The 22514-nt window shown below is 51.0% G+C and overlaps 11 protein-coding genes across 11 annotated transcripts; 8 read left to right on the top strand and 3 right to left on the bottom strand.

Annotated features, from left to right (window-relative positions):
* Positions 1-214: 214 nt before the first annotated feature.
* On the top strand, positions 215-604 carry JCM6883_006854 (uncharacterized protein; the record flags this gene model as incomplete). The annotated part of the gene is made up of 1 exon (XM_076629352.1): positions 215-604. One exon carries the CDS (start codon positions 215-217, stop codon positions 602-604), a length of 390 nt encoding a protein of 129 aa, XP_076490474.1.
* A 500-nt stretch (positions 605-1104) lies between these two features.
* On the bottom strand, positions 1105-2612 carry JCM6883_006853 (uncharacterized protein; the record flags this gene model as incomplete). The annotated part of the gene is made up of 2 exons (XM_076629351.1): positions 1105-2278; positions 2401-2612. The coding sequence occupies 2 exons, from the start codon at positions 2610-2612 to the stop codon at positions 1105-1107; spliced, it is 1386 nt and encodes a 461-aa protein (XP_076490473.1).
* A 256-nt stretch (positions 2613-2868) lies between these two features.
* Positions 2869-3900, top strand: JCM6883_006852 (spliceosome-associated CWC15 family protein; the record flags this gene model as incomplete). Its single annotated transcript, XM_076629350.1, has 4 exons — positions 2869-3414; positions 3471-3529; positions 3593-3782; positions 3862-3900. 4 exons carry the CDS (start codon positions 2869-2871, stop codon positions 3898-3900), a joined length of 834 nt encoding a protein of 277 aa, XP_076490472.1.
* A 254-nt stretch (positions 3901-4154) lies between these two features.
* On the top strand, positions 4155-6451 carry POL31 (DNA-directed DNA polymerase delta subunit POL31; the record flags this gene model as incomplete). The annotated part of the gene is made up of 8 exons (XM_076629349.1): positions 4155-4335; positions 4810-4940; positions 5038-5170; positions 5254-5507; positions 5577-5669; positions 5730-5965; positions 6029-6156; positions 6225-6451. The coding sequence occupies 8 exons, from the start codon at positions 4155-4157 to the stop codon at positions 6449-6451; spliced, it is 1383 nt and encodes a 460-aa protein (XP_076490471.1).
* A 156-nt stretch (positions 6452-6607) lies between these two features.
* On the top strand, positions 6608-8138 carry JCM6883_006850 (M48 family metallopeptidase; the record flags this gene model as incomplete). The annotated part of the gene is made up of 6 exons (XM_076629348.1): positions 6608-7224; positions 7295-7386; positions 7480-7532; positions 7602-7716; positions 7804-7982; positions 8052-8138. 6 exons carry the CDS (start codon positions 6608-6610, stop codon positions 8136-8138), a joined length of 1143 nt encoding a protein of 380 aa, XP_076490470.1.
* Positions 8139-8350: 212 nt separating this feature from the next.
* On the top strand, positions 8351-9086 carry RSM18 (mitochondrial 37S ribosomal protein bS18m RSM18; the record flags this gene model as incomplete). Its single annotated transcript, XM_076629347.1, has 3 exons — positions 8351-8573; positions 8640-8956; positions 9024-9086. 3 exons carry the CDS (start codon positions 8351-8353, stop codon positions 9084-9086), a joined length of 603 nt encoding a protein of 200 aa, XP_076490469.1.
* Positions 9087-9425: 339 nt separating this feature from the next.
* Positions 9426-9809, bottom strand: JCM6883_006848 (uncharacterized protein; the record flags this gene model as incomplete). Its single annotated transcript, XM_076629346.1, has 1 exon — positions 9426-9809. The coding sequence occupies one exon, from the start codon at positions 9807-9809 to the stop codon at positions 9426-9428; it is 384 nt and encodes a 127-aa protein (XP_076490468.1).
* Positions 9810-10128: 319 nt separating this feature from the next.
* On the top strand, positions 10129-13153 carry JCM6883_006847 (uncharacterized protein; the record flags this gene model as incomplete). Its single annotated transcript, XM_076629345.1, has 4 exons — positions 10129-10303; positions 10362-10790; positions 11996-12442; positions 12504-13153. 4 exons carry the CDS (start codon positions 10129-10131, stop codon positions 13151-13153), a joined length of 1701 nt encoding a protein of 566 aa, XP_076490467.1.
* A 476-nt stretch (positions 13154-13629) lies between these two features.
* On the top strand, positions 13630-15619 carry JCM6883_006846 (uncharacterized protein; the record flags this gene model as incomplete). The annotated part of the gene is made up of 8 exons (XM_076629344.1): positions 13630-13837; positions 13945-13976; positions 14045-14104; positions 14161-14731; positions 14849-14948; positions 15025-15235; positions 15306-15326; positions 15395-15619. 8 exons carry the CDS (start codon positions 13630-13632, stop codon positions 15617-15619), a joined length of 1428 nt encoding a protein of 475 aa, XP_076490466.1.
* A 277-nt stretch (positions 15620-15896) lies between these two features.
* JCM6883_006845 (ankyrin repeat domain-containing protein) lies at positions 15897-17457 on the top strand (the record flags this gene model as incomplete). The annotated part of the gene is made up of 10 exons (XM_076629343.1): positions 15897-15942; positions 16074-16138; positions 16199-16373; positions 16485-16572; positions 16679-16709; positions 16786-16853; positions 16928-17024; positions 17096-17205; positions 17282-17343; positions 17426-17457. The coding sequence occupies 10 exons, from the start codon at positions 15897-15899 to the stop codon at positions 17455-17457; spliced, it is 774 nt and encodes a 257-aa protein (XP_076490465.1).
* A 437-nt stretch (positions 17458-17894) lies between these two features.
* JCM6883_006844 (uncharacterized protein) lies at positions 17895-21324 on the bottom strand (the record flags this gene model as incomplete). The annotated part of the gene is made up of 2 exons (XM_076629342.1): positions 17895-20933; positions 21007-21324. The coding sequence occupies 2 exons, from the start codon at positions 21322-21324 to the stop codon at positions 17895-17897; spliced, it is 3357 nt and encodes a 1118-aa protein (XP_076490464.1).
* Between the last annotated feature and the right edge of the window lie 1190 nt (positions 21325-22514).

The following is a 22514-nucleotide window of genomic DNA, read 5'->3' as shown; positions in this document are numbered from 1 at the left end:
TTCTCCTATCGCTGTCCCCGCACTCGCTCGTTCCCCTCTTCACTCGTCTCATCCTCATCCGACTTCACCTTCCTCATCTTCATCGAGAACTCGAACAATGAACAGTCGAGAGCACAAGAAGCGAAACTTCTGCCTCTTCTCTTTCTTCCCCACCCACCCTTCCCACCTTAGTCCACCGCACTTCAATCCTTCTCATCCTCCTATACACGCCACAATGAACTCTTCCCCCTTCGCCTCCCCCTTGGGTCCTCTCCACCTCGCTCACCCATCTCAAGCGACCCAATTCGTCCTTCCTCTTCCCTCCTCCTCGTCTCGTATCCGTTCCTTCTTCCGCTCTACGTCCTCCTCTTCAGCGAAGTCCTCTCAAGCGAAGAAGCAAAAGAAGGAGACGCTCAAGATTGAAATCGAGGACCGCAAAGGATCGACTTACTCTCCTCTCCAAACGCCCTCTTCTCCTCCTCCTTCGTATCGACAAGCGGTCGGAAAAGAGGAGGATCTCTATTGCGAGGAAGCCGAGTCGAATGAGGAGTTGGACATGAAGAAGCAGGCGCTGATTGAGCAGGATGAGAGGATGAACGAGGCGTTGAAGTCGATCGGGTTCTGAAGGAGACGGAAGTCGAGTCGCAGGGGGGAACCCTACAGGAGGAGAAATGTGCGAGAAGAAGGAAGAACGAGCAGTGCTCGGTGGGGATGGAAAACGTAAAACTCCTTGGGCGGCTGGATCGTCCTGAATCGTCCTGAATCGTTCTTCTTTCTATGTACCTGTCAACTTTCTCTTGTTATTGTATTACTTCCGTTTGTCGTTTGTCGTTTACCCTGCAAACATAGTCAGTGGCGGAATCGATAACTCTTCCCTCCTAGATTTTGTCTCCGTCTTTCGTCTTTCTTGATGAGAGCTGTTGCAAAAAGTCGTATGTTATATCAACAGAGAAACGAAGAACGAATAGGAACTGCTGTCAGGGGATTAAGGGTATCGAGTACTGAAGGAACAACACTGCGTGAAGAAGGGCAAACGCAAGTCAACAACACCCGATGAACAAAGAGGGAGCGAGAAGTACGAACCAGCCAGCATATACACAACACATTACATCAACATCACTCCGATTAATGAGATCCACCAACCAGCACTTCCTGTGGACCTCGCGAAGCGATCGTTTCGTCCAGTTCGATCCGGTTCAGGGCTTTTGTCGGTGTGTTCTCTCCTCCTTCTTCGCGCACGTCACCGTGAGCTTTGTTGGGATGCGACTCGCTGTCATCACCTGGACTCGAAGGAGAAGTAATCTCGGCCCCTTCGTGCGAACTCTTCACTCCCGCTTGTGGCGTCCCCTCGTTCGAGGTCGGAGCGTCGGTATGAGCGGAGTCGGATGGCGAAAAGATGATCGAAGGAGAGGACGGTGAGGTCGAATTGGTTGAAGAAGGTTCCGAAGACGATTCCGACGACGAATTTGAGTTCGCTGGTAATTCGAGGTATTGACTGACGGTCGAACCGACTGAGGAAGACGGTGAAGTTGCGGCCAACGTGGATGGTGTCGGTGGGATCTCGAGTCTCGGTGGTGATTCCGGCGAGTTCTCCGAGTTCGAGTTCGAGTTCTCACGTTTAGTTTCCTCCTCCTCCTCCTCGTCCGTTCTTTCGGGGAGCAATCCCAATTCCCTCCCTTTCCCCACCCAAACCTTCATAACCCCCTCCAATTCCTCTCCTCCGACATACATTTCCCAGCCCAATAACCTCAATCCTTCATGTTCCAATCTCCCTAATTCCGTTATCGAAACTCCTCCAACTTTCGCTGTTCTCGATTGCGAAAGGGTTCCATCTACTGTGTATTTCGTCGCGATTAGAAGGGTTGAGAGGATTAAACGATGCAGGGTGAAGAGGTTTAGGAGGGGAGCTGGACGGAGTTTCCGCAAGGAAGGGGAGGAGGGAATCGGCAGAGAGGAGGATGGAGCTGGAGGGGAAGTAGATATTGGAGCGAGAGAGGAATGGTCGTCGGGTGATAAAGAGAAACTAGGTAATGATCCATTCGAGTAACTCCTCCCGTTCGAAGAAGTTGGGAGAACCATTGGAGAAAACACTACGACGGGTTGAGGTCGCTTCGGTTCGAAATCCCTTATGAGTGGTTGTGGAGTTTTGTGAGGGTTTAGAGGAGGGAGAATATCGTCGACGAAGGTATCACCTTGGGAATGGGAGTAGGCGGTAGAGAGCGCGAGGTGAGAAATTCGGTTCAGGTAGATTGACGAGAGGAGTAAGGCGTCTCGTGGGAAAGGGGTGAATTTCGTTAACCTACACGCACACTCAATTCGAGTCAGTCTCACGAGTCGAGTCGAAGCAGGAGGAGAAGGAGAGGAGGTGTGGGGCGGCCCGGGAAGGGAAGAAAAGAAACGAGGAGAAACGCTTGAACGTACCTAGCTAAGTAGTCCCTACAGGGTAAAGGAGGAGGTACTTTTGAATGAAACCGTGTAACAGGACCTCTAGTTCCGATTCCAGTCTTTGTCGAGGGATCGTTCGCTGAAATAGTCGATAGCAGGAGAGAAGAGTAGATCTCGTTCAAGGCGGAGATCGGTAGGGAGGCGATCAGGTTCGTGTTGGGTAAGTCTGGGAAACGGATCGTAGCCATCTTAGAAGTCGGAAAGAGGAGGAGAATAGGAGAGGGGAGAGGGGGAGAGAATGACTGCTGTGTTGATCCGGTCGGAGTCCTCGTGTGCTTTGCTCCCCTCACTCGATTCCCTGTCCTGATACAGTTCGATTCTATTCGGGCGAGTTCGTTGCGGCGAGTTGTTGTTCAAGAGGAGAGAGAGGTTGATCGGCGAGCGACTCTTGTTTCCCTTCCCCTCACTTTCGATCTCCTCCACGCACCTTATACTCAGTCCACCATGTCTTCAGCGCATCGACCTACGTGGGCACCCGCCCAAGGGAAAGAAGGTCGACAAAACTCGAAAGTGTACTCATCTCGCGATCTCTCCGCTCACACGAAACTGAAATTCCGTCAACCTGGACAAGACTCGCACGGAGAAGTTCAACGTAGGGATTTGAAGTTGGAATTGATGGCGGCGGAACGGGAGAGCGAGATGAGGAAGAAGAAGGGGGAGAGGGGTTTGGTCGTTGATAAAGGGTTACTTATGTTGGAGGAGAAAGAGAGGGATAGTAGGGAACAGGAAGAGGCGAATAAGAGGAGGAAATTACTACAGGAAGTAGCGGATCTCGATAAGGACGATGAGGACGACGATGAAGGAGAGGAGGAGGGATCGGGAGGAGAGGGAGAAACGGATATCAAAGGAAAGGGGAAAGCTACAGAGACAGCACAAGAAAGCGACGAGGAAGAGGATAGCGACGAAGACGATGATGAGGATGAAACGGCGGAATTGTTGAGAGAATTGGAGAAGATCAAACGGGAACGAGCAGAGGAGAAGGAACGACAGGTGAGCATACTACTTACGTGAGGTGGTGTTATGGGACTGACGGGGATACGTTACAGGAGCGTGAGCGAGCCGCGAGTGAGCAAACCTCGCGAGAAGAAGAAATCGCACTGGGAAAGTAAGTAATCCTTTCCCTCTCTCTATCCGAACCGTTTGTGCTCACCTGATCTCGTGCTTGTAGTCCTCTATTGAACCTCCAAGCCGCCCTCGGAGCCTCCCCCTCCACAATGTCCACTGTTTCCCGTTCCGAAGCCGGATCGAGTTCGTTCGGAGTCAAGAGGAGATGGGACGACGATGTCATCTTCAAGAACCAAGCTAGGGGAGTCAGTGAAACTCCGAAGAAAGAGTTTGTTAACGATTTGTTGAGAACCGTGAGTCTCCCTCCGAAACAGCTTACACGAGATTAGGTCAGAAAACTGATTTCGTGGTTTCTTTTTTCGAGGACTGCAGGAATTCCACAAGAAGTTCTTGTCAAAGTTCGTAGCATAGAGGTCAGGCTTTCACTTCTCATGCTATTCGATCAAGCCCGAACGATTGTGATCCACCTCGTCTTGCGATTTTGTTTTTTTCCTTTTTTCCGCCTGTGTTTTTGTTTGTCATTGTAACACCTGTTCTCTCGCTTTGTCTTTCAGTCCCTTACATAGACTTTCCTCGTCGCAACCTTCGGATGACTTGACTTGAGAAGAGTCACTCATCTCGCGTTTCTCTCTCTCTTCCCTTTAACTCCCATCAACCCTCAAATCATGGCGACCCGCTCGCGTTCGATCCTGTCCGAATCAACCAATACCTCGTTCACGACGGTCAAGAACGACAAGCAATTCTCTCAACAATACGCGAACTTGTACTGGTTGAGATTGGTCGTCTTGAGGAAGCGATTGGAAGAGAGGGCGAGGGAGAAATGGGAGGGAAAGGGGAAATTACAAGGTGAGCTCTCATTGGCGATTATACAGGTTTAAGCTGGGAGCTTAGGGAGGGAGAGAGGGAAGAGATGGGCGTCGAGACGCGAGACGAGATGAGAGGAACGGATTTGGGTGGGAGCTCGACGGGGGTCTCGATATGGACAGACGAGAGCTCGTTACAGGAGACTAGCCAAGGGAGTCAGGCAGACTGAGTGGGTCAGCAAGTTCGGGTTGGAGGGAGGATCAGACCTCTTTCCTCTCTTCCAATTGCTCCTTATAAGGAGCATCGAGGACGCCATGAAGCTATAATGGGGTTGCGCCTACAAGAGCGGTCATCGAGGCAGCGGATGTTCGAGCTTCAGAGGCTTTAACTTCACCTCTTTCGTTCAACCTCTTCTCCTCTCTCTGCTCCAGTCTCCCGTATCATCTCACTATTCAAGCTCCTATCACACACGACGTCGGGTGACTGACGATTCTCTCTCCTCCCGGCGCACGACAGGTGTCTCGACTCCCCCGAAACATGTGAAACGATTACTCGAAGTCGAAAATGGGAAACTTTGCTACGTTCTCGGTACTCTCTACGTCGATATGCCACTCAAACCCAATGTACTCGAAGATCTAGCCAGAGACGTACGTAGCATTTCTCCCTTTCCTTCTAGTTCCATACTTTCCAGGCAAAGAAATGCAAAACTAACCCGAGATTGCGATTTTGCGGATCCGTTCTTAGCATCACATTACCGCCCCACCTAAACGAGAGAAGTACCATTCGAAGAGTGATGAGATCATGTTGGAAGATGAATCTGGACGAGTTAGATTAGTAGGAACGAAAATTATTGAACAATCGGGTTCATTCGTTACAGGTGACCCATCTCCCGCCTCCCTCATTCAGTCCTCGAACGAGCAATTACTGAAAAAGAGTGAGAATGACGGTCTGATGGTTCAGGTACGATCATCGCGTGTTTGGGAGCAGAAACGAGTTCGGGAGATTTCGAAGTTTTCGAATTCATTTATTGTGGGATGCCTCCCCAATCTCAAGCGAAATCAACTCCGACGACAATGGAAGACGATGATGGAGAGGGAGAAGGAGAGTGGGTAGCGTTAGCGAGTGGAATGGAAATGGGGAATGAACAGATGGTCGGGGATTTGAAGAGTGAATTATTGGTTGAATGGTTGAATGGTGAAATTGGGGATCAAGAGGTAACATTCCACGTTCTTCCTACCGACGCATAGTGAAAGTGCTGATGTGGGGAGAACGTCCGTTGCTAGGACTCGGAAGAAGCAACAAAAATTAGTCGATTGGTTTTGGCGGGAAATTCGTTAGCTCAACCGGATTTAACAGTCGTGGACGACTCGAAGAAGGTAAGTCCTCCCTCTCTCCCACATTGCTCCTATACTCTACTGACGATCTCCTGTTCGTAGAAACGCTACGGATACGATTCCTCTCTCTATTCCTCGAAACCTACCGCCGCACTCGATCAATTCCTTTCTCAACTATGTCCCACTCTACCCGTCGACCTCATGCCAGGAGAGAAGGATCCAACTGCTCCAACGATGCCTCAACAAGTCCTACATCCCGCTTTGTTACCAAATGCTGCGGTTTGGGAGAACTTCAACGGGAGAACGAATCCTTGGTCTTTCGAAGTGAACGGAACGACGTAGGTGTCTCTCTCTCTTCACACAGTATCTCGAAGTGTGAATTGAGTAGAGACCTGCTTTAGGTTCCTCGGTACTTCGGGACAAACGATCGACGACGTATTCAAGTACCTCTCGAGTCAAGATCGATTAGAAATCGCACAAGAGACTCTCGAATGGTCTCATATCGCTCCTACCTGTCCCGACACTCTCTGTACGTCTCCGCTCTCTTTCATCTCTTCTCCCGGAAGCGGGTCTGATGCACCATAGCGGAGTCGACAGGGTGTTATCCATTCACGGATCGAGATCCTTTCATCCTTTCGGAAACTCCTCATGTCTATTTCATAGGCAATCAACCGAAATTCGAAACTCGATTAGTCGAACAGGATAACGAGGGAGGAAAGAAGAGGGTCAGGATTGTACTGGTACCGAAATTTTGCGAAACGGGTCAGGTCGTACTCGTTAATACGAAATCCCTTGACGTGAAAGTGGTCAAGTTTGAGGCGTAGTACGAGTCTTTGTGTGCAGTCGTTGCTGGTCTCGTTCTGTCTTGTTGTCATACCAAAACGAAGAATTCAGCTTGAGCGCAGTTCAACTTCTGTCGGCTCTTTCTCTCGCCCTCATTGCACTCTTCGACAGCGGCTTACTACATCGCTCGAGAGGATATGGCACCTACACCACGGATATCTGCTTCCCTCCTCCGACCTCTCAACTTTCCCTCTCGATCAACGTCATCTCGTTCTTTCACGTCTTCCCCATCTCCCATCCTCTCTCGGTACCAACGATTCGGAGATCCACCACCCTCCGAACGACCTGTTCCACCTTCCTCTGCCTCTCATGCCTCCCGACCAAACGACCCTTGGGCGATTATCCGTAAACTTCCCACTCCCTCCGGAGGCTCTCGCTCGAGCGGAGGAAGTCGAGGTTCACCTTTCTCCGATATCCGCTACCGCGCGACCACCGTCCTTCGCCAACCTCTCGTTCTCGTTCTAATCGGAGGAGGAGGAGCTTATTACGTCTTTCACCTCGAACGAGTCCCAGAAACGGGTCGTTGGAGGTTCATGGATGTAACCCCAGAGACCGAGAAGGAAGTTGCGAAACAAAGTTTCGAGGAAGTTATGGGACAATTTGGGGGGAAAGTTTTGAGGGAAAATCACCCGACTACGAAATATGTGAGAGAGGTTGTCGGGAGGATTATAGAGAGTAATGATCTCAAGACGGATGAGGAGGGAGGGAAAGGTTGGGAAGTGTTTGTAGTGAAGGATGATTCGACTCAGAATGCGTCAGTTTTCTCTCGAACCTTTCTCGTGTGTAGACGAGCTGAAAACGTTCTGGAGGTATCGTTGATATAGGTTCGTCATTCCAGGTGGAAAGATCTTTGTGTTCAGTGGGATTCTGCCGATAGCGAAAGATCAGGATGGACTTGCAGTCATTTTGGGTCACGGTAAGGAGATTTCTTCGCACGGAATTCTCTCGCAATTCCCGTGCTCTTGTCATTGCAGTACTGACGATCTCACTTTACTTCTACACTCGATAGAAATCGCACATCAAGTCGCACGGCATTCAGCTGAACGATTGTCGTCGATGAAGGTGAGCGCGGCTTGAGTTTAGTCATAGCATCGAAGATCGCGAGGATTAAAGCCAAAAGGGCGCTCGCAGGTTCTCGTAGCGCTCTCCTACCTCTTGACCACCCTAGGTATCGATCTAGGACTCTCTCGAATCCTCCTCAACGTAGGAATGACTTTACCCAATTCGAGGAAAAATGAATCGGAAGGTACATCCTCCCTCCATCCCTCCCTCTCTCCCTCTCTTTCTCCCCTGTTGAGTAGCAGACACTGACTCTTGGATTGGGATGATATAGCGGATCTCATTGGCTTGAGACTCGCGAACAACGCCTGTTTCGACCCTCGAAGCGCCGAAGACCTCTGGAAACGAATGGATCAAGTCGCGGGAGGCGCCGGTGGGGGATCACTAGATTTCCTGAGTACGCATCCGTCGAGTTCTAACAGGAGTGTCAAAGTGAGGGAATGGGCCGAAGAGGTAAGGCAATCTTTCTCTCTGCTTAACGCAATAGCCCCAAGTTGAGATAGGGATTTCCTCGACGAATAGATCTTGAAGGAGAGACCGGCGAAATGCGGACCGGTTAGGGAGAACGTTGGTGCTTTCCAGAGTATGACTGGGATGAGTTGGAGATAGAGACAACGAGCTCGAGGGAAAAAGGAAAATTTGTTGTCAATCTATATTTTGCATTCTCCGCTCTCTCTTTTTGCTGCCTCTTGCGTGGCAACTCAACGAATGTAAGCTGCTTCCGTGTGACTCGGGGGAGTTTGGTGCGAAATACGAAATATCGGAGATGTGAGCGAGGTTTCGGTTCTCCTCCTCAACCGACTCCTACTACCTGAACGAGGATGTTCTCTCGCGCCAGAGCACTCGTAAACACACTACCACGAGCCACGGCGGTTCCCTCGTGCTCGACTTGCCGCACTTTCACTTCATCTCAAATCTCACTTCGATCAAACTCTCCTCCCCCTCCTAGTGATGCAGGAGCCATGAAGACCTCCGCGGAAGCACAAGAAGCCTTATTACAGATCATGGAGGATGTCACTACCAATACTCCTGAAGTTGGACCCGGTCAGTCGTCTTCCTCTCTTCATCTCTCTTGCGAGTCTCTCTGACTCTCCAGCTCTTTCCACATAGATCAATCATCTATCCTGCAGCACCTCCGACCCGGTCAAATCATTTCTCCCCAACATCTCTCCCCTCAGCACCTCCTCACCCCTTACCTCCCTCGTCCTAATTTCTCTCTCGCTCACCCTCTCGGCCCCCCTGTATCCTTCGGTCCAACTCACGATCCGTTCGTACGATACGGGCTCGATCCGTTGAAGCAAGGAGTGTTGAACCCGTTTTGGAAGGCCGAGTTTTGTACGACGATGGGGAAAATTAAACCGAGAGGAAAGACTGGGTTGCAGAGGAAGAGTCAGAGAAGGGTTGGGAAATCAATCAGGAGAGCGAGGGTAAGTCTATCTCTCTGGGCGAACGAGTGTGAGAGATGAAACTGACGGAATTGAGCGATGGAAATAGAGTATGGGTTTGATCCCGACTTTCGGAATCAGCGTACCGGGGCAAGGTGGTGAACGTTACTAGAACGGACTGGAAATGTCAAGAATAACGTCCGAATCCATTTATTGCCGACCAAATAGATGATTCGAGAGACGGGAAACAGACTGGCGAAGTTGACGAGGGAAAAGTTAATTTGTATAGAATAAACGACGACCGACAAACGGCAAACGACAAACGGAAGTAATACAATAACAAGACGAAAGGTGGTAGGTACATCAAGAAGAAGTAAGATTCAGGGCGATCCGGTCGCCCCAGGAATTTTACGTTTTCCATCCAAGCCCTGCTCGCGATGCTTTCCTCATGCACAGCCCGTCCTTCTACGATGCGACCTTTGTCCCATTCAACCTGTGACGCTCATCTCCCTCAGAACCCGATCGACTTCAACGCCTCGTTCATCCTCTTATCCTCCTCGATCAACGCCGTTCTCTTCTTCTCCATCTCCTTATTCGATTCGACGTCCTCGCAGTAAAGATCCTCCTCTTTCCCGACGGCTTGGTGATACGAAGGAGGAGGGGAAGAGGGCGTTTCAAGAGGAGTGAAAGTCGATCCTTTGCGTTCTTCGTATTCGACTTGAATCGTCTCCTTCTTTTGCTTTTTCGCTTGAGAGGGCTTTGATGAAGAGGAGGTGGAACGGAAGAAGGAACGGATACGAGAAGATGAGGGCAGAGGAAGGACGAATTGAGTCGCTTGAGACGGGTGGGCGAAGTGGAGAGGACCCAAGGGAGACGCGAAGGGGGACGAGTTCATCGTGGTGAATGTATGAGGATGAGAAGGTTTGGATCGAAGTGGAGCGAATCGGGAAGAGCAGGTGAGGAGCGGGAAGAGAAGAGTCGGAAGTTGGCTTCTTGTACTCTCGAGACTCGGCCTCTTCGTTGTTCGCGTGCTGGATGACGATGAGGAAGGTGAAGTCGGATGAGGATGAGACGAGTGAAGAGCGGAACGAGCAACGCGGGGCGGGACAGGAGAAGAAACGATCCGTGCACGAACGACGAAAAAGAAGGGAACCGACCTTGAAAATGCCTCGTTCTCTTTCTCTCTCTCTCTCTCTTCTGTCGTGGCGAGCGCGATGGAATCTACGGAGCAAGGTGCGTCAGTTTTTATCCTTTCCCCTCGTGCTGCTCCCTCGGCGGTGGGACGCATTGCTGACGCCAACTCGGTTCCCTCTTCCCCCCCATCCCCGACAGCGCTCAGTCGAATGACGCTCAACGCTCCGGCGAATGAGATGGCTGCTGTTTCAGCTCGTGAGTCACAGCTTCCTCTCCAAGGCGTAACGAACCCTGACCTCCTCACTTGGCACAGCAGACTCGACTACGATCGTGGTCGACTCTCCTGCCACGGCCCCGGCTCTCTTACTTCCGCCCGAGTTGCTCCTTAAGATCTTTAGGAAAGCCGTCTTCAAACCTCCATTCAAGCCTGGGTATGGCGAATACCGAGCGCGGCGCATAAATCTGTTGTCACTCGCCCTCGTCAACTCCGCATGGACCGAAGCCGCGCAAGAACTCCTGCATGAAGTGATATACATTGGAGGAATATACGACGACATGATTAGGGAAAAAGCTGAACAATTCCGTAACGGGAAACCGATCTTCAGCACCAAGTGGTTATTTGCTGGGAGGAAGTCGAATCTGGTGACGGATATTACAGGATTTGAGCGGTGGAGCGAGGTGAAAACCCTCGAGGCAGGCGCTATGAGCCCAGTGACCTCCAGCTGGTTCGCTTCTTTCATTCGTAAGTCTGTCGCCCTGCACTCCGTGGGCAGTGTTTACCACTTAACCAGTTGCGTAGGTCTCGAGACCGTCAAGGTGAGGGAGTCTGATTTCCTGGTTCAGGCGCTTGAGCCCGGACTTTCATTTGTCCATCTCGTTCGACTCGTCCTTCGCTGGTCCGTTCTCCGGGGCGACATCGACTCGTGCCAGATTGTCTTCTCACCCGCCTGTATGCCGGTTCTCACCCATCTCTCCCTCGACACCAAGCACGCCGACAATCTCGAAATGCAAGAGGTCTTTCGATTCCTCCTCCCGCAGCTCACAACTCTCGCCATCTCTGATTATCGCTCTTACTCTTTCCATCCTACACTTCTCTCGTCGCTCGCTCCCTTGCCAAAACTCTCGCATCTTTCCGTTCACCTCAAACACGCCCCTCACGACCTTTTTCCAGTCCTATTCTCGGATACCAACATGGGCCTGGATCTTCAATCGCTACACCTCGGTGCTTTTACCTTAGTATTTCAACGAGAGACGTGGCTGGCGTTGACAGCGATTGCGAGGAGGGAAAAGGAGGGGTTCAGATTTCGAAGGACCGTCTTATATGAATCAAACCAGGCACAAAGCAGACTCGAAGAGTATGGGGATCGCACCAGTACGGGAAATATCGAGTGGAATTGCAAGGAGTTTCCGCCTTTTGACGACTTCGATGGCAGATGATAGTGCTTAAATTTTGTTGTCTCTTTCGAAATTGACTATCTCCTTCGTCTCCTCACCAAGTCATAGGTCGGAAGAAGAGTCGGAGGGCTGCATCGAGATACCGCAAGACTTTGACGAGACGAGCAACGCGAACATCAAGGGAATCGAGCGAACGATCGGGGCTTTAGCGTTGAAGCGATCCGAGCACGAACGACGAAAAAAAAAGGCGGTACCAAGTTTGACCAGGTCTCTTCTTTCTCTTCCTCTTCCTCTCTGGGCAGCAGAATGGAGACTACTCAGCAAGGTAAGTTAGATGTCCTACTTCCCCCTCGTGTTACTCTCTCGTCGGTTTGAGGAACTGCTGACACCCAACTCGGTTCCCTCTTTCCCTCTTCTCCCCGACAGCGCTCAGTCGTTTGAAGCTTGACGGTCCGCCGGGAGGGATAGCTGGTAGTTCAGCAGCTTGTGAGCAGCATTCTTTTCCTCTCGATCCGTGACGACGGATTCTGACTTCTCCTTCTTTCGATGCAGCACACTCGACTACGACGACACTCGACTCTCCCGCGACGGTCAACATTTTCTCCCTCCCGCCCGAGCTGATCCTCGAGGTCTTCGAAAGAGCCGTCGCGAAACCGCCTTTCCCGATGAAGGGCAGCGAATATCAAGACCGACTCGATACCTTGTCGGCTCTCGCTTTAGTTCACTCCTCGTGGACTGGAGTGGCGCAAGAGCTCTTGCACGAGGCGATCGCAATCGGAAGGTGGGGCTTCAGGGACGACGAGAAAGAGGCGAAGAGACTCGGTACCAAGACGTCGAAACACGCGGAAACGAAATGGTTGTCAATCACAGGGCACTCCGAGCGAGTGATCGAGATTACAGGAGTCGAGAGGTGGACTGGGGTCCGGTATCTCGAAATAGTCAACTGCGGGCCTTCCGCCTCGGAATATTTGACCCTGCAATTCTTCGCTTCTTTCCCTCGTGAGTCCTCACTCTCTCTCGGACTCTCGTTTATTCAAGGATGTTGATCCTACGTGCCCAGGTGTCGAAACTCTCAAGCTATCATCAGATTCAGACGTCAAAGATTTCGAGCCCGGGCTGTCATTTGCACATCTCCGTCGACTCGTTCTCGGCGAATACAACGTTTCGACAATCTATGGCGATATCTCGACGTGTCGTACCGTCTTCTCTCCCGCCTGCATGCCCAACCTTACCCATCTCGCCCTCGCTGTCTCTCACTCCGACGTCCGTTGGTTTATTCCGGACGTCTTCAGTCTCCTCCTTCCGCAACTCACGACTCTCGCCCTGTGTGACTCCAGTGGAATGAACAGGGTCCCTCTGCTCCTTCCGACCCCAGACATCCTCCGGAACCTCTCGCATCTTTCGCTCAACCTGAGCAATTTCCGCAAAAGTTCCGAACTCGTTTCCAGTTTGGTCTCGGCTCTCAAAGGAGGTCTTAAGCTCGAATCGTTGCACCTGGTTTACCTGTGGGGTTTGGAGGAGGAGTTGCATACGCTGCTGTTGACGATCGCGAACAAGAATCAGGAGGAACGACAGATCTCGAGGATCGTCTTGTATGGAGTGGAAGGAGGTCGACAGGAAGTCAAGCAGGTCTCTGACCTTTTGGAGATGGATACTGTCGAGTGGACACTCGAATATTCGATCCCTTTCGTGGATTTTGGCGGTAGATGATACTCTTTTCACGCTTTGTGAGCTTTGTTATCCAATAGATGTCTTATGCTGTTCCTTTCTTCTGGCCCTCGTCGAGTGCACCTCCACGCAGAGACCTGATAGAGCAAGATCTAGATAGAAACGCTGGCAGCTCGCGAAGTCTTCCCCTCGAAGAAGACGAAACTTTTGAGTTATACTCGTAGTTCTTCACCTTCAAGTCCGAATCGCAAGTTGCAGTCCCGGATACACTTCTCGCTGCCCTTAGTCGCTCGCCTGTACACCACATCGTCAAGGCTGCAACATACGGAGCTCAGTGTGCGAAAGTCATTTTCGAGCGAAACTTTGATATTTCGACCTTTTCCCTCTCGAGTTCGTGCTGGCCTTTGCTGGTAATTCAGTAAGATCTGCCGCAATAAACGAGAGTCTCAAAGAAATTGGCTTGTCAGTGAAAAGACGAGCTTGAGGCTCCATCTCTTTCTCTCCCTCATTCACCCCAGATGGAAACGATCAAATCGCGACTCAAAGGTGCCTACGTTTCCGCGACCTGTCCTCACTGTCGAACCGAAGTCGAATACATCCCACCAAGTTCGACTCCGACTGATGAGGTATTTCAAGTCGAATGCGCTCAATGTCGACAACCTTGGATCGTTAGACCCGCACCGAGCAAGGTAAAGACGGGAAGGAAGGGGAGAACTATTGGGAGCGGTGAGTCCTCCTTCTCTGACTGAGGCGGGAGAGGAGAGGGAGATGGAGGAGGGGAGGTCAGTCAACCTCGAAACTGATGAGACTCTCTGACGAATGGACACGCATAGATGAGAGACCGATTGATATGTCTTATTATGATGTGAGCCTTCACTCTTTGAATCGCTGCGAGGGAGACGCTCGAGCTGATCCGTTGAGTGAGTGAATCAGTTGTTGGGTTTACCGGTTACTTGCACGACTGAGGAAGTCAAGAAAGCCTACCGACGACTAGTAAGCCCATCTCTCTATCCCTCTCTCTCAACGCTAGCTGAACGAGCTTGTTCCAGGCGATTAAAAACCACCCCGACAAAAACCCAGACGACCCAACAGCAGCCGATCGATTCAAAGAGATCGCCGTAGCGTATACGACGTTGTCTGATCCAGGGTTACGTCACACGTATAACGAGTTTGGGAAGAGTAAGAACGATGGGGGTGATGCGGAGGCGATGGTCGATCCCGAAGCGATTTTCTCGACTTTGTTTGGAGGGGAACGGTTTATGGATATTATTGGGACGATCTCGTTGGGAAGTGAGATGAAGAGTGCGATGCAGGAAGTCGAGGAGGAGGAAGAGGAGGAAACGACACCAGCAGCGACAACGACCACAAATAATGCTCAATCGACTTCGACGACAGTTTCGACGGCTTCAGCGAAGACGAAACCGACGTTGACACCTGAACAACAGGCGGTACAGGATAAGAAGAAACAACAGAAGGAGGAACAAGAGAGGAAATTGGCGCAGGAGAAAGCGAAAGTGAGGGAACAGAGAGTGAAGCAATTGGCGATTAAATTGAGGGATAAATTGGCACTGTTCAGTGAACAGGCAGTAGGGGAGGAAGATAAACAAATCGCAGATGGAGGTACGTCTGTCGCTCTCGAGACTGCGCTGTTTCGCGCGAGAATTTCGAAAACTGAAAACTGAAAACTGAAAACTGACTACTCTTTCTTGCTCGTTTATCATTATTGATCGCTGCTAGTCCGAACAATGTGGTCTATCGAAGCTGAAGAACTGAAGAAGGAATCATATGGAGTCGAGCTACTTCATACCGTCGGATTCGTCTACGAATCGAAATCAAAGTCAGTCCTCCTTCCTCTTTCTTCCCCACCCCTTACTCCCCCCAAAGCAGTCACTCACGTATCCTCTGTCGAGCAGGCATTTCCTTGCGTCAACCGGTCCGATCCCCTTCGGCGTCGGAGGCTGGTTCCATTCGGCGAAATCGACGGCCCACATCTTCAACCAAACGGTTTCTACCGTTCGATCGGCTTATGCTCTCAAAGATGTGTTCGAGGCAATTCAGAAGGCCGAAGAGAGTGGAGTTTCGGTAGAGGAGAAGAAGAAATTGGAGGATAAAGCGGCTCAAATGGTGAGTGCTTTCTTCCCCTCTTCCCTTCTGCAGACGAGCGGTTTTGACTCCGTTCCTTGCTGGCGAGTAGGGTCTTCATGCGTTATTCAAGGTCAGTTGGTTGCCGTCCAGCTCTGTGTACGAAACGAGCTGACAACAACTTCTCGATTGATTGAGTAGGGAGCTAAACTCGAAGTAGAATCCGTCATCCGCGAAGTCTGTGACCGAGTCCTCTCTCCCACCGGTATCGAAGATACTTCTTCCTCGAGTTCAACTGGGGCGAAAGTCTCGTTAACGGTATTGAGGAAACGAGCGGTCGCGTTGGGAATTTTGGGAGAAGTGTTCGAGGCGGTCGTGAAGGATCCGGGTCAGGAGAGTCCGTTGGGACCTGGGTTTGGGATCTAGTCGATGGAATGAGACTCGTGAGGAGGTTGGAGAGGTAGAGCGAGGAGAGAGAGGGAGAAGAGGAAGGAGTTATAGATTATTCTACTTTTGTGTCGTTTTTTAGCCTTCAGTTCTCTTTCGGTTTAGTCCCCAGTAGATACACCTTAATCTTGCCAACGTCATCATATCGAACGAACCGGAAGCAGAGGTATTCTAGCGATCAGCGAGAAAGTCAAGCGAAAGTTGTGCGAGAATCTCTCAACTTCTCTTCCTCCTCCTTCTCATGTTCCACGACGAGATGTCCGCACCTCCAGCTCAAGATGCTCACCGCTACGCCCGAGAAGGTTAGCCCCTCGTTCTTCCAGCTCTCTCAACGATTACGCGTTCAATGTCATCGCTTGATCTACTTCCTCGTCTCTCTGCTTCTGTGCCCTCTCAGGCCAGTCACTGACACTCGCCACAATGTTCTGAACAGGTAATGCCTCCCTCCTTCGGATGGCGCTCTCCTCCGACCCTTCCCTCCTCCTCTCTCTCGATTCCGTAACTTTCCCTCTCTTCCCCTCCGTTCATCGCTCGTTCGCTTACTGCTTTCGTTCGTAGGATTCTCAAACACCCTTACAAGCTTGTCTCTCAGCCTTGCCGCCCTCAGTGCAATGTGTCGAAGCCTGCATCGAAGCCTTCAATGATCTCGAAGGCGGAGGATACGGAGAAGCAGCGAGGAAGAAATGTTTAGAGAACGGGGATGGGATTGGGAATACCGCTTTGATTTCGGCTGGTGAGTCGTCTGCCCTCGTCCAGTTCTTCCTCGCTCTTCTGAAAGGGACTGGAAAGTTTGCGAGAGATTTAAGCTGACACGAGAATGGGTGATGGATGAGGGGAAATACAGCGACAACAGGGAATTTCGAGATTGTAACGTTGTTGGTAGGAGCCGGAGCGGACGTTACGGCACAGAATCAGAAAGGAGTTACGGCTTTGTGAGTTTTTCAATTTCGTGGTCCCTTCGCTTCTGAGTCTCTCTTGCGCCTTCCTTGCTCATTCCGGGCACGTGATTTACTGATACTGACACTACGACGCATGCAGACACTACGCAGCTTCGAAAGGACACGTTAATGTAGGAGGTTCTCCTTCGTGACTTCTTTCCTGTTCGTCCGACTGATTCAAGTCTCGTAAACGGATGACCGCTACAGATCGGTCGACTACTGATCTCGAAAGGTGCCGATATCAACGCTCGAGATAAAGCGAACCAACTACCACTGTACGTTCCCATCTCGCCCTTCTTCCTCCTCGATTCCCCTCACTGAATCTTCCCTTCCTTCGCTTGTTCTGCAGTCATCGCGCAGCAACGACCGGTTCCCTCCCTTCCATCCACCTAATCCTCGCCTCTCTCTCCCCAACAAAACCTGAAAAACCTCGTTTAAACCTTTCCGTTGCGTCCCTCACTTACTCAGCTCTATCCTCTGCAAAGTGAGTGCTGATATTCGTGAGGTACGACAACAGGATCGAGCGGGGAATACTCCTTTACATTTAGCGGTCGAATCGGGACATGCGGAATGCGCGGTTGCGCTGATTGAAGGAGGGGCGGATCGGGATAGAGGGGACAGTGAAGGGTGAGTTCGATCCCTTGTCCTATCCCATTATATCGCTTGCTATGATGAGCTGATAACACGGGTTTTGAACACACAGGATGAGAGCGGAGGAAATCGAGGGGGTCGGAGGAGTCGAGGCGAAGAAAGTTAGAGAGTTCAGTGAGTTTTCTTCCTCTGACGTTCTCCGTCTTTCGACGGAGTAGAATTCTAGATGCTGATGATGCTTTGGGGACGAGTACAGTCAAGCAAAAAGTCGGACCGCTGGATTCGTAAGAAATGCCTGTTGCAACAAAACACCAATTCGATTACAACTTCTGCTGTCAGCGCTTCCTGCGAGAACCGTTCGCTGATCCGGTGTTCTCTCCGCTCTGTGAACCAGAGACAGAGACACGAAAAGTAAAGACGAACGAGACGAGAGCCGGGGGTATATTTGCAATTTTTACGAGAGAAACGATATATAAAGGGAGGAGAGAATCATTCACACGAATAACTAACGGGATTCTAACGAGTGGGAGAAGAGACCAAGCTCTGAATTTGCGAGTGCGAGGGGGGGATAACGAAAGGAACGAAGAAATAACGAGAATTCAAACCAGAAATACAGAAACCGAAAACTTTTGACGAGACAACTTGATAACTTTTTACTCGAATTTTCCTATACTTGACGACCGACCTTCTTCTCCAGTACTTCCACGAGCGAGAGAGTCCGTTAATTACTTCCATTTCCCTCCGAAATCGATTCCCAACCCAACTCCTCCATCTCCCGCTTTCGTCCCCCCAGCTTTCGGGAACAATCCACTCCCTTCACGACCAACGAGTGCATTCGGAGGTTTCTCGAATAAATTCATCGTACCGAAATGAAACTCATCCTCCCTCGTCTTTCCTCCTTCTTCAGTTCCTCCGATTCCTCCTCCTCCTCTGGCTCGATCGACGGTAGAAGCACCAGCAGAACGAGAGTAGACAGAATCGACGGTAGTTGGAGCAGTAATCGAGGAGTAAGAGGTAGAAACGATCGATGAGGACGAATCGTCCCATACTGAATAGGTTTCTCCTTCTTCCTCCTCTTCCTCCCTCTCCTTCCGCCCTTGTTCGTGGTCGTGATCGGGAGAGGTTGAGGGGAATAGTCCGGAATCGGTGAGGAACTGTCGGGGATCCAATACTAGCGCTGAAGAAATCCTCTTTCCCTGAGCGTCTTTCTCGTCGAGTTCCTCCTCCTTGGGTCGAGAGAGGGAGCGATCCATTAATCCAACGGTACTAGTCGACGACACCCTCGAGGGAGAAATGTTGTCGTGGTTGAAAGGGGAGGGTTTGCGTAACTCCCAACGACCCAACGAGAACTGTCTAGAATCAGTCGAGAATTTCCCCGTAAAGAGTGGAATTTGATCGAGTTTCGCTTGAGCGAGGGGTTTGATGCCTCCTAGAGAAGGAGGATCGTTGGAGATTGAATCGGGAGGAGGACAGAAGAAGAATGGATCGGAATTTGATGTCGAATTCGAATTGGAGGTGATTGGAGGAGGAGGAGGAGGAGGAGTAGTAGGAAGAGATACACCAAGACCTGCTTGAATGTAATGAATCGTTTTAGACTTTGAGGATCTCGAAGGAGTAGAGAATTGATCCTGATCGTGACGAGAAGAGAGAGTTTGAGATCGTGAAAGAGGATGTTTCTTCGTTGGTGAAGGCGTGGAAGCAGCGGATGATGGAGGACGAGGGTATGGATGCATTCTCTTGATTTTCTTCTCTGGCAAGGAGGACGGAGGGGAACTAGCAGAGGAAACGGTGGGAGACGATCCGATTCGAAGATGCTGAGTTTGTTTCGTCGGAGTTTTGTTCTCGAAGAACACCGGAGGTGATTGATGGACTGTCGAAGCGGTAGACGAAATCGGTGAATCGTCATTGACGAGGATATCTCCGAGATGAGCTCGGTTCTTGTCTCCTCCTCCTCCTCCTCCTCCTGCTTCCATCGTTCCCTCTCTTGATCCCGTTCCCTTCTCACTCTTCGTCCTCGTTCTCGTTCCTACTCCCACCGTCCCATCTTCTCCCTCTTCCTCTTCCTCGATTTCGTCACCCCCAACTTTTTTCCCAACTCTCCTCTTCCTCTCCCCGGCCCTACTCTTCGGTCTATACTTGTACCCCGGATACTTCTCTCCATGTTCCCTCTTCTCCTTCTCCGCCAATTCTTCCCAAACCCTCTTCTCCTCCTTCGAAAGACCCCTCCAGATTGATCCGACGATTTTTGAAACGTTCTTGTGATCGACGGGTTTGATTACCTCCACTAACTCGTAGTCCTCCTGGGGGTCCTGATTGGGTGTGATGAGAGAAGAAGAGGAGGGAGGAACCTTGGGACGTTTCTCGAAGACGGTAGTAGTCTTTGGAAGAGTCCCCGAATTGACGAGATGAGATCTAAAGAGAATGAATGCGTTCCTAGGTCGTTTGATATGTCCCTCGCTGACTTTTCTACTATGACTCTTCTTCTCCTTCTCCCCTTTCCCTTGTCCCCCATCAGTTCCCGTTCCCGTTCCCGTTCCACTTGAGGGTCGAACCGTTTCGGAGAGATTGGTAGGAGCGGGTAGGGAATGAGCTGAAGTGAAGAGTGCGGAAGTTACAGGAGTAAGATTACGACCTAGTGCCTGACCAGGAAGAGCGGAGGAGGAGGAGGAGGAAGTGGTAGAGGAGAGAACGGAGGGATAAGGAGTTGGAAGGGGACGTTTCTTTCGAGGAGATTTCGGGGGAGATGCATCTCTCTGAGAGAGTTTGAGTTCGTTCATAGGTTCTGCTGAGATGGGGATGTCCTTGAAAACAGAGGGAGGGCGAAGAGGAGGGGGACAAGTCGACCAAGGAGAAACGGTGATCGAATTCGAGGTTCGAGAGTGAGGTTGAGGGCGATGGTAGCGTTCCGGAGGAGTGGGTAATTCGAACCCTGCCGAGGGAGGCGGGAGAATGAGAGGTGAAAAGGTTGTGGAGATTGAATCGTCTGGAATTGGAGTTGGGGGGAAAATCGAAGGAGGTTTCGGGTGAGGAAGGACAAAAGTCGAATGAGCTCTCGAGTTTGAGTAAAGGTGCTGAGCTGGGAGAGGGAGTGGAGGTGGTGGGAGAGTGAAGAATGGAGTTGAAGAAGAGGAAGAGGAAGTATTGAAATTTCGAGTTATCGAAGTCGAATCGATGAAAACGTCCTCCTCCCCTTGACCTTGACCTTGACCTTGTTCTCGTCGAGTTGGAATATCAGAGTATGATAAATCGTTAACGGGAAATCCACCAAGTCTCAACCATTCCTCTTTCGTAATCCCCAACCCGTTCAAACTACTCGTCGTGCTCAAACCTAATTCATTCATTTGTTCTTCATCTCCTGCTTCCGGTGCTTGGGTTGAGGTTGAAGGGTATTCGATAATCGTCGCGTTTGAAACTACTCGATTCGTTTCAATCCCTCTTCGGTCAAACCCTCCTCCTTCGAACAATCGATCGTTTCCTCCTCCGGTTTCCCGAAGTTGGGAGACCATCGGAGGCGGCGGTGGATAGAAATTGAACACGTTCTCGCTCCCGGGAGGACTGAAGGAGAAAGATTCGTTTGCGTGAGGGGGTCGAGGACCAGCCTCGAAAGCAGCAGAAGTTGTGAAAGGATCATCGATGAAAATCGATGAAGTTTCCGTCGTCGTAGAAGAAGAGAAGGAAAGATCTTCTCCTCCTGGGTCTGCGTTGTAGTAGTCCGAAGGGAAAGGTTCATAAGTCGATATAGAAGAGGACGAGGGAGGGAAGAACTGTGTTCCCTACAAGAAGGAAAATCAGCTTCATTTTCCAGCGCGAAGGAATTTCCCAGTCGAGAAAACTTACCTCTTCCTCCTTTTCCTTCTCCTTCTCTCCTCGTTCGTGGTTCAGATCGTTCCACCCGCTCAAGCAACTCCCTTGACTGCCCGTCGAATCCCCCAATCCCAATCCCAACCCTGACGCAGTGCCGTTCTCATTCTCAAATCGAAACCTAGTTCCTTCCTGAAACAAAGTCCCACTCTTCGGTTTCAACCCTCTCCTGGCTCTATCCCTCGTGTTCGGTCCATCGGTCGGAGGAGGGTCACTGAGCCAAGGAGGGGGGAAGGTGTCGTGTGAGGGGAGAGAGGTTGAATGCGGCGGAGAGAGGGGGAACGAGAGGGACATTTCTACGAGCGAGCGCAGAGTCAGGAGATGTGGAGTGAGTAAGGGTAGAGGATGTAGGCAGAGTGAGACTCACTCGCTAGGGGAGGTGTTGGGCAGCGAAGGGGGAAGACCAACGCAGCTACCTCGTTCTCAATTCAAGCCCACTCTGTCCGGACCCGGCAATCACACACTGGTCGAGCTCAAGCAGCTGCGTGTAATCGTTCGTCGGAGCTGAGTGAGTAGGGAGCCTGTTTGTTGAGTGAACCCGAGAGGATGAGAAGAGTGAAAGGTAGGTAAACAACAACGCAATCTCGATCCTCGAGGTTCTGGACCCTTTCTCGATTCCGAATCAATTCACTGAGCAAGTACCTCGTTTGAACCTAAGCCCGAGCGAGGGAGAAGGAGCGAGAGGGGGGAGCGTGCATCGGGAAGGGGAAACTCCTTCAAAGAGGGACTTCGAGTCGCTGAGGCATTCTGTCGGTTGCGACTAGATAGTGCTATGCTGATGTACGCGGTACGGAGCGGTCGAACGTAAAGGTGAGATGAAAGAGGAGGAACGAGCCGAGATTCGGAATTTCATCTCTTTTCATTCTCTCCACTCACTTCTCCAGCTCTATTCACTCAATGCAGAACAACAACAACAACCGAGGATCCGGCAACCGAGGCGGCGGACGAGGCCGGGGTCGCGGCAGAGGCGGGGGATCTCGAGGGGGACGAGGGGGTCATCGAGGAGGAGGGGGAGGAGGGTTCAACGGCAATGGGGGTGGACCAAACAAGGTCGGTTCCCTTTTCTGAGCCACACTCTTATTGGAAGTGTACTCAAAAACGGACGCCGACAGAGACCTCGATTCAATTCTGAACAACAAGGAGGACAGGGAGGGATCGAGAATGGGGAAGTCTGGTTCAAGGAATCCTTCTTGGAGGATCCTTGGAGTCATCTAGATTAAACGGGAGACGAGGAGGAGGAGGATGAGCTTGACCGCGAGGATTTCGCAAAACCGACCCAAATACCCTCTTCTCGTACTCAAGACGACGCACACCGACAGAACAACTCCCTGATACCCTTCAGTACTTCGCTCGATACCATCACTTCGTTCAGATACCCCTTTCTCTTCGCCCTGGCTCCCATAACGACGATAGTCCCTCGCTTCTCGCTGGTTCTCCTCCTTTACGTCTCCCTCCGACGTGAACAGCTTCAGCTTCCGCCCTTC

Source organism: Sporobolomyces salmoneus, assembly GCF_050403485.1.
Source record: "Sporobolomyces salmoneus JCM6883 DNA, S_salmoneus_JCM6883_v1_ctg5, whole genome shotgun sequence".
NCBI classification, from domain to species: domain Eukaryota; kingdom Fungi; phylum Basidiomycota; class Microbotryomycetes; order Sporidiobolales; family Sporidiobolaceae; genus Sporobolomyces; species Sporobolomyces salmoneus.
The sequence above is the reverse complement of the archived record's forward strand: the minus strand, read 5'-3'. Positions and strand labels throughout refer to the sequence as shown.